This window comes from Lepidochelys kempii, chromosome 9 (genome assembly GCF_965140285.1).
Source record: "Lepidochelys kempii isolate rLepKem1 chromosome 9, rLepKem1.hap1, whole genome shotgun sequence".
Classification (NCBI taxonomy): Eukaryota; Metazoa; Chordata; order Testudines; family Cheloniidae; genus Lepidochelys; species Lepidochelys kempii.
The window spans coordinates 72,553,003-72,570,071 of record NC_136388.1 but is presented as its reverse complement, the minus strand read 5'-3'; the positions used below and the strand labels follow the sequence as shown (position 1 = coordinate 72,570,071).

The following is a 17,069-nucleotide window of genomic DNA, read 5'->3' as shown; positions in this document are numbered from 1 at the left end:
GAGATAGAAGTAAATTAATTTGGACATTGTGGCAAATGAGGACAAACGCTGGGATGAATTTGAAGTCACAGGTTACAAATTTATTAAATTTAACACAGCAGAGAGGTATTACCCTCCTTGCCAACTATACTCTCAGATATCAGGCATTTTAAGTGGTTTCAGTGCAGGGTTACATGGCTCCTACCACATAACCCACAGACTCTCCTCAGCCTAACCCTAGGACTCAGATCACTCTTCTGAATCCTATCACTGCATCAGTTTCTCTGACAGGGGGACAGAGGGTACTAAAGGGGGAACCTTGGCCCCCAAAGGCACAAGGCCCATCAGCAAAATGTCAGGTTGTTTTTTTTTGTTTTTTTTTTTTAAAACACTTCTGGGAACTCTTGCTTTTTTCCTTTTAAGATTGGAAACTAGCTACAAGTTGTGACAAACTTACATCCCTAGCAAACACTACATCCTATTCTTATTTAACTCCTCCAGGATGCCCTGAGGAATGCAAAAATACCCACCGGGCCTTAGCTAGTTTGGCCCCTATGGGAAGAAAAAAATCCTTCTTGACCCCAAAACAGGTCAACCCCACTGCATCTGCAATAACACAGCTCTGAAGCTACCAGTTTAATGTGGGAAGGGTGGGGCTGTTGAAATGGGTCAAAATGAGGCTCCACATGGCCTTGGCTAGGGTTTAAGTTAATGAAAGGGATGTGTTAGGGACCAATCACTACCCCCGCTCTCCCATCTGGCCAATGAGTGGCTGGAGACGAAGCACTTGGAGAGGTCACCTCTGCATCCCCCAGTGTGTGTTCGCCTTCTCATTTCTACTGGGATCTCCCAATCACTGATGGCCCCATCCAGTTTTTCACCCAGTAAGGTGGGCAAGTAGCATGAACAGATTGACGGCACTTTTTGTGTCCCTTCCTATAATATTACTAGAATACATATATACACTTATAGAGTTTGTGGACAATACCAAGCTGGGAGGGGATGAAAGTGCTCTGGAGGATAGGATTAAAAGTCAAAATGATCAGGACAAAGTGGAGAAATGGTCTGAAGTAAATAGGATGAAATTCAATAAGGACAAGTGCAAAATACTCCACTTAGGAAGGAACAATCAGTTGCACACATACAAACTGGGAAATGACTGCTTAGGAAGAAGCACTGCAGAAAGGGATCTGGGGTCATAGTGGATCACAAGCTAACTGTGAGTCAGTGTAACACTGTCGCAAAAAGCAAACTTCATTCTTGTACGCATTACCAGAAGTGTTGTAAGCAAGACACAAGAAGTAATTCTTCCACTCTACTCTGCACTCATTAGGCCTCAGGAGTATTGTGTCCAGTTCTGGGTGCCACATTACAGGAAAGATGTGGACAAATTGGAGAAAGTCCAGAGAAGAGCAACAAAACTGATTAAAGGTCTAGAAAACATGACCTATGCGGAAAGATTGAAAAAAATTGGGTTTGTTTAGTCTGGAGCAGAGAAGACTGAGGGAGGGACATGATAACAGTTTCCACGTACATAAAAGATTGTTACAAGGAGCATTGAGAAAAATTGTTCTCCTTAACATCTTAAATACTCACATGTATCCAGGAGCTGAGGCTTTCAGAAGAATATAAAATATATCAAGACTCAGGGTAAAGTCATGAGATTTGGTCACACTGCACAGATGTTACTCCCACTCCCCCTCTTTCCTGCTACCCAGATGGAGCAAATCCCAGCCTCCAGAACTGGCTCCTGTTCTTGTTTACAAAATGAAGCATGGTGCTGGCGAAGTGAGGCAGAGAAGAACACTGCAAGCCCCAGAAGGGGGCCTTATATCGCCCAATCACTAAGTGCTTAGGGACAAGAAAGGAAACCTGCACCTTCTGGAATCAGTTGAGGAATAAATTTAAAAGAAAATTTGTTTTAAAGTAGATTGAACCTGTCTTACAAAATGTTTTGGGGAAGGTCAGGTAATACTGCACACACCCTGAACTTCAGGGGAGTGAACTGAATAAAAGATTATGATTTTGGCCCATCACCAGTTCAAACATGTAAAAATATCCAAATTAAGGGAGCAATTTACAAAGGCATATTGCAGATAGAGAGATTGCTTGCAATATGAACTAATAGTAAACAGATTAGAAAATCAGCCACAAAAAAGCAAACCTGAGAACTTCTGTTCAATTACTTTAGTTATTGATGCAAAGTATTAACAATTTCCTGCCTGGTATCTCTCTCATGCAGATGAAGCCTGTTCTGATAAACAGCTTGTACTATTTTTGTAACTTAAAGTGGATTTCTCTTCCTGTTCCTATTCCCTGGAGTATCACAACATTAGAGCAGGATGTGTATTAAGGACCAAAGTGAACATCTCCTTTAAACCCCCAATACTGTTATTTTTATATCTATTTTAAATACAATAACTCTTTTCAAGTTAAATAGTAATAAAGTCTCTAACATTACTATAATGAAGTCTATAACATATTACTGCCTACAAACAAAACGCGTGATATTTTCAACTTTGAAAATGTCTCCATCTCCTTGTTCCAGGTTGCATTATATTTTCAAATATGATATACTACTTTAATGTAATTGTAGATATTAATTTATATTTCAAGCACATCCACTGAATGCAAACATACCTGGCTACATGTGTACAACAAATATCATCTTTAATTTATTTTCCTTACTACTGACTTGTAATTAGACTTCCAGAAGTAGTGTTTTTTGGGAAAATAAAAATATTGCTTTGAATGAAAGATTTTAGGACACCAAGATTCATGGCAAAATCCTGCAGTCCATGGAGAACTGTACCTGAGTAAAAACTGCAGGCCTGGGTCCCCAAGTATTTGAGATTTTAGCGGGAGAAATGTATAACCAGGACTGAATTTCCATGGTCTAACAAAAGGTATTGTTAAAGAGAAAATGTATTTTCTCTTGCTATCTTTTCTGCCCTTAGTAGTACAAATATGTGGTCAAGACTTGTCACAGTTTACTGCAAAAGAATGCTGAGGTAAGAACTTGGTGTATTTAAGACATTTGCATTCATCAATATCTAACCAGCAATAAATTGGACATTCAAACTGATTGTATGTATTCTATTCCAGGTTTATTAGTATAATTTAGCTCTGATTTTCAATCTTAAATTGTTTTAGAACAACATATAGTCGTTGTGTAGAGACTGTGCTGGAGTGTAGGGGCTAGCAGGTGCTGCTTCCTCTTCTGAAACTGGGGCAGCATCAGGCCTCCAAAACTGGGTAATTTCCTCCTTCTTTTACATGTACTTGACAATAGAGTAATGGATTACAGAGAGAAAGTCTCATGTTAAATCAAGATAGAAAAGCTTGTTCATGAAAAGCGCGCGCGTGTGCGCACATACAATTTTTAAAAATAAGTCATTTAAATAACCTGGATTTAAATCACTCCATCTTGATTCAGAGCATAAGATGGAGTCAAAAATCCTGGATTCTATTCCTGATTTTGTCACTGATTCACTGTAAACTTTGGACAAATCACTTACAGAATCATTTTCAGAAGTACTTAGTAACCATGCTCCTCATGCAGCTGAAACTCAGGTCATTAATCTCTATAAAATGGGTGCAACTTTCAGGGGTTTTGAGAGACCTAGAGAGTTGTTTTACTTCTAATCTTGGATGAAATATCATATTAATAGTAAAACAATCTTTAATAATCCCTCTATATATTAAGAATAAATCATTCAATCTGAGTGTTTAATGCTCAAAAAAGTGAGGAATTTATCTCTCTCTGGACCTGGGTGCTCTCTAGGCATATGGCATACAATCTTCTCCATACTGTTGTTAATGAACTTCACCACCATTGTGCTTCTGTTCCTGGGCCTCTCTTTGGGCAGAGTGTGACAACTAAGCCAAAGTGTTTCGAAAGTTTGTTCACAACATAGCACAATGTTAAAAAAAAAATCACTACCCTGTAATTCTGTTTCTTTGAAGATACCACCCAAGATTCTTGTCCTGGGGCCTCAGCTTTCTAGTGCCAAACTGGTTCGAGATCTCCAAGGTATTAGATTGTTGACACGGACAGTTGGGTATGAGCTTCTCCCCTGAGCTCCGTCTCACCTCTGCCTCTTCCCCCGCCAGAACCTTCTAAATACACTCCTGAGGGAGCACCCCTAAAATTGCCAACTCACCAGGTTGCCTTTCCTTGCCACTGCTGATGTATCAAAGGAGGACCCCTGAGCCTGCTAGGTGCTAGTGTGCTAAGGCAGAAAAAACATAGTTGTTCTTCTACCTAGTACTGAAATGTCAAAGCAACTATGATGATGTTTCGAACCTCTCATGCATGTTAGCCCTCCATGCCTCTGATGAAGGAGTGACCAATGGCTTGAAAGAGATGGAGCTGCCTAAAAATAGTTAGTTTCCTCAAAAGAACTGGAGTAGCCATGGGGGAAAAAAATCCAGTGCACGGTTCCTGTGCGGGAGCTCCTTTGCTAACCATAAAGAGACCGACTGACAGAAGATTCTAGAAGGAGCTGAGGCAGCAGTAATTAGAATGGAACACATGGCTCAGACCCAACTGCCAGTGTCTCCAAGAACAAAGATGTAAGATCCAGAGGAATTCTAACCTATCTTGTTAGTAGTGGTGTACTATTATTTATGTATTACAGCAGTGTCCAGAGGCCCAGTTTGGATTGGGGGCTCATTGTGCTTTGCTCTGAAACAGTTCCTGGCCTCTAGATCTATCCTGTTCATACACTATCTCTAAAGAAGGCTAAAGCCACAAAACTCACTTTGATATCTCACTTAAGTCATAAGTCACGGTCTGGAATTCACAAATGAAAGGTTGGCATAGAAACTCAGTACAAATCCTCTAGATCTTTTCTATGTGGTTTTCAATTGCATTCTACATTTCAAGTTATCTATTTCTTTTTAGGCATGGAAAACAATTTCTTAAAGAAATTAATTTTGGCTGTACTTAAGAAACCATGTTAGATTCAGTAATCTGTAGAACATTTGTCTAGATTCTATTGGGAAGCAGGCATACAATCTATGCAAAAGATGCATTCTCTGTTCATATACTGTATCAGGGTGTCAGTAACATGAGTTCATTGAAATCTATTCCTTTCTAGGAACACTTCACAGAAGTAATAAAGAATCAGGAATTTCTTTTGCTTCCTGCTAGTGAAATTGCAAAACTCCTGTCTAGCGATGACATCAATGTACCAGATGAAGAAGCTATATTCCAGGCTTTAATGATGTGGGTGAGACATGATTTGCAAAGCAGGCAACAAGACCTAGGAATGCTCCTCTCTTACATTAGGCTGCCGCTACTCCCACCACAGGTATATGAATGTATAGTAAGGGGTAATAGCTTTAAATCACTACCTGCTCAAAATCTTTCCTCGCTGCCAGGGTACAATCCAGCTCAGTAGGGGGCTGTGTCACTCCTGCCTTACAATCTTGGGAGCCTTGCAATGACTTGCTGAAGTAGCTCCCACCTGGGCCACTCAGAAACAGCCTTTCCAGTATTCAAGCCACACCTTGAAGGTCTGTATGCAACTGCTACCTGCCAGCCATCTTTGGGTTACACTGTGGCACTCACCATCCTCGGTTATTCTGCAGAGTGACCCTAACACACACCCCAGTCTCAGATTTTTCCACAGACATGTTTGTCCTACTCAGCCCTCTCTGGGACAGTACACATATTTTAAATTTGTTATTCCTTTAAGGGAATTGTATCCCAGTTTATTATCTCAAATAGTTATTCAGACTCCTCAGTTTAAACACATTAGATTAGTGTGATGCTCTGAACCTTAAGGGAACACCCTGCACCCCCTTGTTCATCCTTAAAATATGATTGTGTGGTATCCAATGCAAATTTGTCCTGTCGGATGTCTTTGGAGGGCTCATGATGCACTGAGCATTGTTGTTATAGTATTCTTATAGGTTGTAATTTCATGTATATAGTTTGAGGCTCAAAATGTGTCCTCATGGCTTAAAACAAGCCCAGGCAAAACTCTCCAGGAGCAGAGGGGCAGTTCACATCTCATCAGGGCATGGATGGGACAAACCCAGCCCAGCCTCACAGGAACAAAGGACACCGGCCTAGGCAGCAACAAAGGATCTGTTGGACTCTCGAGTGAGTCATCCCCCTTTCCTTGGTCAGTTTGGGACTACAATAAGGTAATGCTCACCTGAGTCTGAAGGAGTGGGGAAGCAAAGCCAAGAGGGAAGAAAGAACATGATAAAAGGGAGAGACATTTGCCATGCAGTCTCTCTTCCACTTCCATCTACAGACACCATCAAGCAACTGAAGCACTGATCAAAGAGGAGAGCCTGGCTGAAAGGCAACCAGCCAGCCTGTGGTGAGAAGCATCTAAGTTTGCAAGGGCACTGAAAATGTTAAGATCAGCTTAGAATGCATTCCGCTTTTATTTCATTTGACCAAATCTGACTTCTGGTGCTTGGATTTATAAACACTTAAAATCTATCTTTTGTAGTTAATAATTTTGTTTGTTTATTCTATCTGAAGCAGTGTGTTTGGTTTGAAGTATGTCAGAGACTCCCCTTGGGATGATAAGCCTTGTACATATCAATTTCTTTGTTAAATTGATGAACTCATATAAGCTTGCAGCATCCAGTGGGCATAACTGGACGCTGAAAGATGGGGGTTCCTAGGGTTGTGTCTGGGATTGGAGATATTGGCTAGTGTCATTCAGTTGTACAATCCAAGCAGCTGCTGGCCAAAAGTGCTCACTCACGTAGCTGGCAGCAGCTTACATGCCAGAGGCTGTGAGTGAACAGCCTGGGAGGGGGGGTTCTCATAACGAAGCAGGGTAAGGCTGGATCCCAGAGTCAAGGATTGACCTAGCAGATCATTGGTCCAGATAACACCAGGGGAATGTCACAATTAGATAAAGCAGTAAAAAGTTTATTAACTACAAAGAAATTGATTTGAGTATAAGTAATTAGGCATAAAAATCAGAAATGGTTACCAGAAAATACAGATATTTATTAATGCCCAAACAACTATATTAGATTCAAGAAAAGTTTCTCCAGCAAATTATTGCAAACTCAGCAAACTCTGAGATCAGGACCCCTCACCCAGAGTCCAGCACCTGATTCCTTTTTCTCTTCACGTGCAGTGAATGCGATAGGCAGGGGGAGTAAAAGAGGCCCCAGGGGGCGTTTGTCCCTCCTTTTTATAGATTCAGTCCCCCTCTTGAAAAAAATATTTCAAGTTGGGCACTAAGAGACAAAGAGTCTGTTTGGAAGGATGTTCCCTGATGGCTTTTTCTCACCTGGTTGAGCCTTCTTTGTTTCCCTCCCAGCTTGATGACTCTGTTTATTGCTTAAGTGCAAATTAAGGCAAGTACACATTCCTTTGTCTAGAACATTCCTATTTGCTGATTTCTGTTTTGGCAGGGCTGTGGTGTTTGAAATGTGTGTTAACAACAATATACAAGTAAATCTTATAACTTTACATAAAATGTTGCCACAAATATTTTATCAGGATGATACTGACCAGCTAATTATGAGTTTTTAAATGATACCTGAAAAGACATATTTTGTACAAAGATTATTACAATCATGTGTTGGGTGCTAATACAGGGGCGTATTCTGTCTCTCACACACAGATGTACGTATTTTCAGTTTGGTAAAGAACATATTTCTATACTAAAAAGATTTGATATTTTGGTAAATGGTCAAGTAACTATTATTGATTTGCAAAGATCCAATAAACAGATAAAAAGGATATCATAAGGCCAATATGGTTATTCGTGCTGAAAATCTGCCCATTTTTAAAATACCAGTCTACAGCGTATCTACCTGAAATGTAGTGAGTGCTTTGCTGTATTTTCTCATCTAGTAACAGAAACTTGGATATCCTACAAAATCACTAAATTTAAATTGCAAATCAGTCCGAAGACTGAATAATTTTTAAAAAACATCCAAAACTTTTATTGTCTTGAATTTTAGCAGCATACCACACAACATAGAAACCAGCAGTGTACATTTCATTACATGCATCATTACTCAACCTTTAACATTGAAATGGACACTTTATCAAAGGGAGTCACAGAGACAGCTTTACAATTCTGTAGTGAGTTGACATCTTATTACAGCTTTGTGATATTTGTGGTATGAGACTGTCAATGCAACCCAACATCAAAACAGAATGTAATGTGTTGCAATGCATTATATGACATGCATTGTTAGATATCACTTCATAATTATTTTATGGCTTTCTGATTCTCTTAATATTTTTACTCTATGCATTTCAACCATGCTAGTTGGTCAGAATCGGAGGTCATTCCTCTTTCCTTCCTAGTTTTTTTAAAGGGTATGAGAGGGACCCTAGTCAGTCTGGTACGCATGTCAGAATATGAAGTGCTGATCAAACCTAGACTCCAACACTGCATGTGGGTTCCCAAAGTGCATAAGCTTCTACAGTTGCAGGCTGGATATCGATATTACACATATTTCATTTAAAAAATAAAAGACAAGCAGTGGTGAGCTGGAGCCAGTTCGCACTGGTTCAGGCGAACCGGTTGTTAAATTTTGAAGCTGGTTTAGAACTGGTTGTTAAAGGGGTGGGGAAGCTCAGGCGGGATGGACAAGATGTGGCCCACGGGACCGTCCTGTCTGTTCTGCCTGAGCTCTCAGCTGGGGAGGCTCCCACGAGAATTTTTACTGACCTGGCGGCACTCCAAGCCTTCGGCAGCACTTCGACTGTGGGTCCTTCACTCGCTCTGGGTTTTCGGCGGCGAGTCCTTCAGTGCTGCCAAAGACCTGGAGCGAGTGAAGGAACTGGTTCTTGAGCTTCTGGCAGCTCATCACTGGACATAGGACTTCTAATTAGTTTCTCTATTAGTAAAGTTGCCTCCTTTATTATATTGGACGAGCTTCTGCTTCTAATCAAGCCAAAGGGAGTTTTGCCACTGACTTCAATGGGAGCAAGATTGTGGCTGTTCATAAGAGTAAATAAAAACCTTTTCAAGATTTTATTTTCTTATATTTACATTAGTTTGCATCAGATAATTTATTTGGACTATGACAAACCTCACATGAAAGATGGGCCCAAGATAATTAGATCTGTGATTTTGTTTCAGATATTAAGCTTTATCCTATCTTTTATTATTTAAATGAGTATAGATCAATCTGTTTGATTTCTCAGTTACTAGCAGATCTTGAAAATAGCCCAATGTTCACACATGACCTTGAGTGTCAGAAACTTCTTATGGAAGCTATGAAGTATCATCTCCTACCGGAAAGAAGGTCCATGCTGCAGAGTCCTCGAACTAAACCTAGGAAGTCTACAGTGGGTGCACTTTATGCTGTGGGAGGCATGGATGCTACTAAAGGCAAGTTTGGAAGTTTTTTCAGTTATTTTAGGAACACCCAGATAATAAGTGACAAAGCAGTTATTGGGTTATTAGAAAGTTTCTAAACACAGAAATTTAGGGATGAAAGAATAAATGATCCTCTTACTCTGTGCTATGCCTTCAAGCAGGAAGACCCACAGTTGTAAGTAATAGATTAACTTCTCAAAGTTTAGACTTCAGGTTCAATTCAGAAGAGCACTCAAAAATTTAGAGGTTTACAGCAGAATTTTTCTGAAAAAATGATGAGAAGAAAATTATATTATTACCTACGTGTGGCCAGTTTGGAAATACTGTGAAACGATCTTTTGCATATTGTTTTAGAACTTTGAGCACCAGTCTCAACCAAATCCTGAAAGGTGAGAGGGAAAATATAGAAAAGTAAAAAAAATTAACTCAATATTATTGGACCATTTTAAGAGTATCATTTATTATCGCTTCTAAACAAAGCTAATCACATATTTTAAAAAAGAGAACCTTTCGTTAGAGTCTTGGGTTTTTTTCACTCTTGCAACAATACATAACATTTTTCAGTACTGCAAAGAAAATTCCTACAGCTTGTCCCTGAAGACTAATTGTTACAGTGGTGTTCTACATTTCCCAGCCATCCCATTGTTGGAACGCCACTGCCTTCCCCTTATAAGAGGATTAAGGGGGCTAGAGGAGGAAGGAAGTTGGTTCCCTGGTGTAACAGATGTAGGTGCCATGAATTTCCCTTCCTCAGCTCCCATAAGGGCTGATTTCCTTTACAACCTTGTCCAATCCATTTTATCCAATAACTAACTATAGCCTTTCCATAACAGGAACCTTCATTTGACATATGCCACAATTTTACTTACTAAATTGCAACATTACAACCTAACTCCCTTGGCCCCACCCTAATGGGTCCCAAACCTGCTGTGGAGAAGGTGAAAAAGCCCATACTGACAGTGAGGGAAAAAATCCATCATAGCCCCTGAGAGGAAAGGGCAACTAGTGTGATACTCACAATGGATCACGAAGGGACACTGTTCCTTTTTTCTAGATTCTATGGGGCAGAGGGGGAAGTGCTCTCAGCCTCTCAATGATCCAAGTGAAGCAGAGCTTTCTCTGGGACTGCATGAAATATAAATACCACCACCTTCCACTTCCCCCAATTTGTTCCAGCTATTTCCTGCTCCTCGTTGCTCTGCACAAGTAAACTTTCCCCCCTTCCTCTACCTCTGCTACCAGATGTGGAAGGATCCCCTCAAGATGCAACAAACCCTTTTCTTCCAACCAGCTGGACAAGAACCCAAAGCATACAGTGTGGTGAGCACATTCTCACACCTGAAGTCATGTTCAGTCATAATGGCATGTACACAACCAAAAAATCAAGGAAATATCACTTAGCAGTTTCTTTTCACAGTCCGCATCCTATTCTTTAATGATTTACTAAGAATTATACATAGAAATGTCATTCAACAGCACTCTGTGATTAAGCCTTTTCAAATTACTAACAAGAGACCGGAAGTACAAGTTCATATGGACTGTAATACTTTTATGTATGTCACTTTAAAAATGGAATAGTTCATACATTAAGGAACATACTGATTAATGTTCTGCAGGAACCTTACCCTCATACCTACAGTATGTGAGCCTGGAAATACAATTATTCCAAAATGTCATAGGGTTACGTCACAGAGCTCCTGCTCTTCAGAAAATAAGCAGCAAGATAGGATGTTATAATTAGGTTCAAGACTAGTGATTCACTCCTTTATTACATTTTGCTGTATGTAATGAATATTAATAGCATTTCAAGACAGTTGCCCATTCCACTTTTAGGTTTTAAAAGTATTACATATACTGAGTTCCTTTAAAAATTACAGCTCACCTCCTAAACATCAAATATCCATAACAGCCAGTGTTATGAAGAGCAAGAAAAATGGTTAGCATGATTGATTTGTGTTCCCTGAAGAGTCTGAAATAATTGCAACTCTACAATCTTTTAAAAGTGAAACACACGTGATGACACCTATCACTAGATAAAGGAAAGAAACTGAGGCTCTTTCCTGAAGTTAGTTTCATCAAACTAAATGATATTGTTGTAAATCATCTGCTACCAAGAACTGTAAGCTTAAAGATAAACTAGGGTTTTTTTCCCCCATCAAAAGAAAAAAAAGGCAATTTGTTTTCCAAGCAAGGACTATAAAAAGAAAGGACTTTTTTTATGAACATGTGTACTTCCCATCAGTGACTCTTTTTACTCATTATCTTGGAAAGAGTCCATTTGTTTGAACTTTCGCCTTTTGATGGTTAGGAAGTCAGTATTTCCTCACTTCCCCACTTTCCCATAACCACTCTGACTCACATCTTGAGCCTGCATTGGATTTGTAAGATAAAATCAATCAACACCTAACTACTGTACACTAGTACAACAGCATGGGGAATGGGAGTAAATTATCACCTCTACCAATAATGCAATTCTGTGAGGAGAACAAAAAACCCCCACTCCCACCACCCCCCGCCAAAAAAAAACCACCAAAAAAACTCCACAACCACCTATGGTACCATTTGTATTTATCAGAGGATATTGTGAAACAGCTCAAAGGAAGATCAAAACTAGGCTTATTTGCTGAAATTTTCAGAGGCGTCTAGGTTCCCAAATCCCATTGAATTTGAATGGGAGCTAGCTGCCTGACTCCTGTAGGCTTCTCTGAAAATTACAGCTGGTATGCACAGATACACTGTTACCAGATGTGCCCGTTACTTTGGGGTATGCTCATTTATTAGGGTTACTCTTCTGGGGTGGGGGGGTCTGTAATTCTATTAATGTACTGCTTATGTCACTTGTGTGTTCATATGGAGCTCTACTCCTTCCTTCTGCAAGTCCACTCCCAATGGAGCTATCTTGCAGGACCTAGGTTCCCCAGGACTGTGATCCTCCAGCCCTAGAACCAGAAGAACACACACACACACACACAGAGCAAGTCTGAGCAGACCAGATCAATCAGCACTCTCAAGCTGACCCCCTTATATGTCCCTATACTCAATGGGTTGGGTCAAGCAGCATTTTCAAGCTGTCATCCTTATATGCCCCTGGTCTCATCAGGCTGGGCCAAGCAGCACTTTCAGCTGCCACTCTTATGTGCCATAGGTTTAACATGTCCCTATCCCCACTTTCACGTCACAATTATACTGGTAGTAACCCACTTGATGAGTATTTTGGGCACTGTAGGGATCTTTAGCTTAGGTAAAAGAAGCGTTGCTGCAGAGTAAATGGGGGAAGCTAAAAACACAAAAGAGTAAAGTTGTGAGAGAGAGAATCAACCAGCTTAGCCATAAAAGTTACTTATTCAATAATAGTGATAACTACACAAGGAGAGCCTAAACCAACATAACAGTTATATTATTAAAGGTTAATACCTGAGGTAGAAAAGAAAAAGAAAAAGAAAAAGAAAAAGAAAAAGAAAAAGAAAAAGAAATCTCACCCATTCCATGAGGCTTGAACTGGTCGGGGTTCCCAGGTGATGGTGGTAGCTCAGTGTCCTGAGTGCTGGAGAAAGGCAGAGCCCCCAGCACTATCAGTCAGGAGATGGAGTCCCAGTGGAACTGAGGCAGAGTTTGGGCCCATGCATCAGAACACTTACTTGGGCATAGGTAGGGGTTTTTGTAGAGAAACAACAAGGGTTCAAGGAGAACATTAGCTTTGTTTATGGGTAAACTGATGACTCAAGGGTTTTCTTTAGGCTAGACTATAGGAGCTGATCACTCTTGGCTATGGGGTGGTGTTTTCTTCCAGGGAGCTCACAGTACAACTTGGCTGCTTCAGTATTTTGGATATCAATCAAGGATTCATTACTAGAATTGGCCTGATAACTGCTGATCTGGGTGTGTGCAGGTGTAGGTTCATTAACGTCTGGAACAGAGATCCCCCATGCAATGCTTCCCTGCTTTTCAGGTACCAGAGTTCAGTGCGCTTCTCTGTTCTCCATTCTGTATGCAAATGGAGAGGTCTCCCTGTCCCATCTTTCAAGCAGATGAGGCTAGGGGAGTGGTCTCTGTTGTTCAATCTGTATACTAATGGAGATTTCTTAATCTTGTCACCCTTGTCAGAAGAGGTCTAGCCATGTCTCCCAACGCCCTTCACTGCTTTCTGCAAGCCTTTTCTCTGATCAGTTTGGTTCAATCAGAGACTTGTGGGGTGGTGTGTCTTTCAGGAGTCAAACAGGCTAGATACTGCGCCCTGGTTCCCCAAAAACACAGAGCTGACTAGTGTCACCATACAGAGTTAATGTAATTTCACCTACTTTTAAAATTAGTGGGTTGAATGTTTCTTTAAATCTTTTGAAATAATCAGACTGGAGGATTTTGTGAAAGCTCACGCATTAGGAGAGCAGAGCAAATGGGGAGGGGTCAAAGGAATGAGTAGCAAATAGGCAAACAAAATGGAGAGCATTGAAAGAGGTAGTGAAAGGGATATACAAATTCAGAATAAAAGGAGAGACTAGGGAAGGGGAAGAAAGTTTAAAACTAGGAAAAGGGACAAGATCAGCGGGGGGGGGCGGGGGGAGAAGGCGGCCAAAATATAAAAAGACAAACCATTTTAAAATGTTATTTTAAACTTCTCGATTTCTTTAGTTCCATTGCCCCATTATTCCTCCAATGTATCTGGAATGGTATATCCAAACAGGGTCTGGTAGGCAGCGATGTGTTCCATGGTGTTAGTCAGAGCAGTAGGGATTAGTCAGATTAATTTCAAGAGTCATTAGATTTTGAAAAGCATGCAACAGCCACCAGAAGGAGATAAAAAGAGAACATTAGATATTGTTCTGGTTATTTCAATATACTTAAACATAGTGTGGAGTCACTCCTGACTGGATTTGTGAGAGTACTATGCAGTAAATTCTAAACCTTCATTCCAGTTTCTTCCTGCTGTTGTGTTGGTGCCATAAACCATACTTTAATTGCTAATTACAGGGCTTGTGGTACTTGCCTTCACTTCTATCAAAATTAGTAGATTTTATTCACATTAGGGGACAGGCAGAAAATCAATTTGTTTTTCCATATGGTTGCCTTCAAGACCACATGAATGAAACCACCCAATCATGCTAGAAAGAATCTTCGGACTCATAGGTATGATTAACAATTGCCGCCTGCCTACCTTAGTTACTGGGCAGTTGCCTCCCCGATGTGTTAAATCAACAATTATGGAAGCAACAGCAACTACTGAATGACTGACAGGAGCCATTGCTTTGAAAAGTGTAATTTTGAGTGGCATGGAGTCAGGGTTCTAATAATAGAGGTAGAAATGACCCTTTCACTCAAAGCATTACAAAAAACACAGCAATGTAAAAAGAAAAGTGAAAATACAGATCATGTATTATTGCAGATATAGGATTATTTCAAGCCCATGACATGGCTGGAATTCATGGTAACAAGACAATTTTACCGTGTCTGTTTTTAATAAAATAAAAAGTATATCAAATGTTGTTTTGGATGCACATGCAGGACTCATATACATTCATAAATATATTAAAGGGCAGATATTTAAACATGGCATCTGCAATTTTTCTTATGGTTGCAACAATTTAAGTACGAATATTGCTAGGCACCACAGTGCCCCCAGATACCATATTCATAAGGAAATGAAGAGAAGAGAACCTCACAGTACCTAAATAACTCATGAATTTAACAACTTTGCAAAATTAACTATAGCCAAAACATTTGTTTACATCTAATTCTGCAGTCTCTAGTGCTTGGTTTACTTTTATATGCCTGACGATGCTATACCAATGCATTTAATGCAGCTGTCTCAGTAAGTCCCCAATTTTCAACCTAAGAACTAGATCTCAATAAGAGTCCATGCACAGCATTGTCAAAGCCTTCAAATTTAGTAATGGTATCCATGACGGGGATGCGTTGGGGAGTGGAGAGGGTTTTGGAATAGAAACTACTGAATGTTAAACACTAAGGACCTTCTGATGTAGTTTAAAGTTTTTATAATTATGCTTTTAACAGGTACCACTACAATTGAGAAATATGACCTTAGGACAAACAGTTGGATACAAATTGGTACCATGAATGGTAGACGATTGCAGTTTGGAGTAGCAGTAATAGACAACAAGCTCTATATTGTGGGAGGAAGAGATGGCCTGAAAACCTCTAATACAGTTGAATGTTTCAATCCAACTACCAAAGTTTGGACTATAATGCCTCCTATGTCAACTCACAGACACGGCTTAGGTAAGAGTTAGAGTTACTGTACAATACATATTGCACCACATTTACAGATTAATACTACTGATTTTAAGAATGATAAATGTAAAAGTTAAGTGTTGCCATAATTTTTTTAAATATTTACCAGTACAAAGCAATGTTTATACAGGATATTTTTCAAATCCAGCTACTTTCCCACTGCTATAAAATCCTGCCTTGTTATTATCCTAACAAACTTGCACTGGCCTTTCAATGCTAATTTTGCTCTGAACATTTGCAAAAATATATACAAAGGTAAAAGTAACAAATTAGTAGGAAATTCTAAATTCCCATTGACTATCTAAGGGATCCGTTTGCAATACACGATGGACCTTGCAGATGCCATTGACTTCAATTAGCATTGGGAGTGCTCAGCATGTCTGAAAATAAGGACCTATAACACTGGTAAATATAATTAAATATAAGTGTGCAAAGAATAATATATTTACAAACACCTACATCCTATAATCAACACACTTTACAACATTCAATGAATTTGTCCTTTCAATTCTATTTAGAAAAATATTCTTCTACTTTACCAATTATCCTACTGAGAGAAAGCTCATACAACTTAATGTACCTTTGGACTATATCCCTCTATACATCTTTAATAACTATGTGAAATCAACCATAAACATACAATTGTGTGTTCCCATTACAGAACAACAAAAACAGGGACAAATTTAAGGCTGGGTGGCTCAATATAAGCAGGATTTTAAAAGGCTGAAAATCCTTCTTTGGGATAAATTGTAGCATGTGAATTGAGAAGGACACAATTCTAGAAACAAGTATTTCATGAAAATCTTCAAGCTGTTCACAAAGATAATCGTTACAGTAAACACAATAAGAATAATAATTTTAAAAGTCAAATGACTGATGAAATTAGATTCATAACCATTCAATCACCCCAGTCCCATGGCATGTTATACCTTTCCACCAAGTACTCTGTACTGACATCACAGCTTAGCGCTCTTCCAGGTCTGTCAACTTTGCAACTATTTGCTTTGATAAGACAAGTAGGAGCTCTACATATCTGACATAAACAGGTGAAATCCTAGCCACAATTAAATCAATGACAGTTTTACTACTGACTTCAATGGGGAGGATTCACCCAATATATAAACTATAACTTTAAAACCTGAATGTTTATAGTTTGGTTCCTAAATCAGCCTGATTTTCAAAGCTGTCTTGAACCTATGGCTCCTATTAGCTTCAATTAGATTTTGTGTCTTTGAAAATCAGGCTATTTATATTTAGGCCTGTAAATATGGATTTAGAAGTCGAACTTTAGGCATCCAGATTCAAACAAAACCAACAAAAACTAAACATAATATAAAGTATACTAAACAATATGAAGGGCCATCCATCCCTAAAGGGAAATGAGAAAACTCAAAGGCTCCACAGTAGCTGAATGATCTTGTTCCTGTACCTAAATGCATAGCGTCAATGAGCTTATGTGCAACTCCTAAACATATTAATAAATACTACTACTACTAACCTGAAGGGTTCAGTACAAAT

At 39.4% G+C, this 17,069-nt stretch overlaps 1 protein-coding gene across 3 annotated transcripts in view; it reads left to right on the top strand.

The window, feature by feature from the left end:
* The window catches only part of KLHL4 (kelch like family member 4), a 77,018-nt gene that overhangs the window by 51,262 nt on the left and 8,687 nt on the right, over window positions 1-17,069 (top strand). For all 3 annotated transcript variants that reach the window (XM_073360870.1, XM_073360869.1, XM_073360871.1), the window contains exons 5-7: window positions 5,082-5,294; window positions 9,131-9,317; window positions 15,315-15,539. In XM_073360870.1, the coding sequence (XP_073216971.1) occupies window positions 5,082-5,294; window positions 9,131-9,317; window positions 15,315-15,539 (625 nt within the window). The remainder of the gene's footprint in view (window positions 1-5,081; window positions 5,295-9,130; window positions 9,318-15,314; window positions 15,540-17,069) is intronic.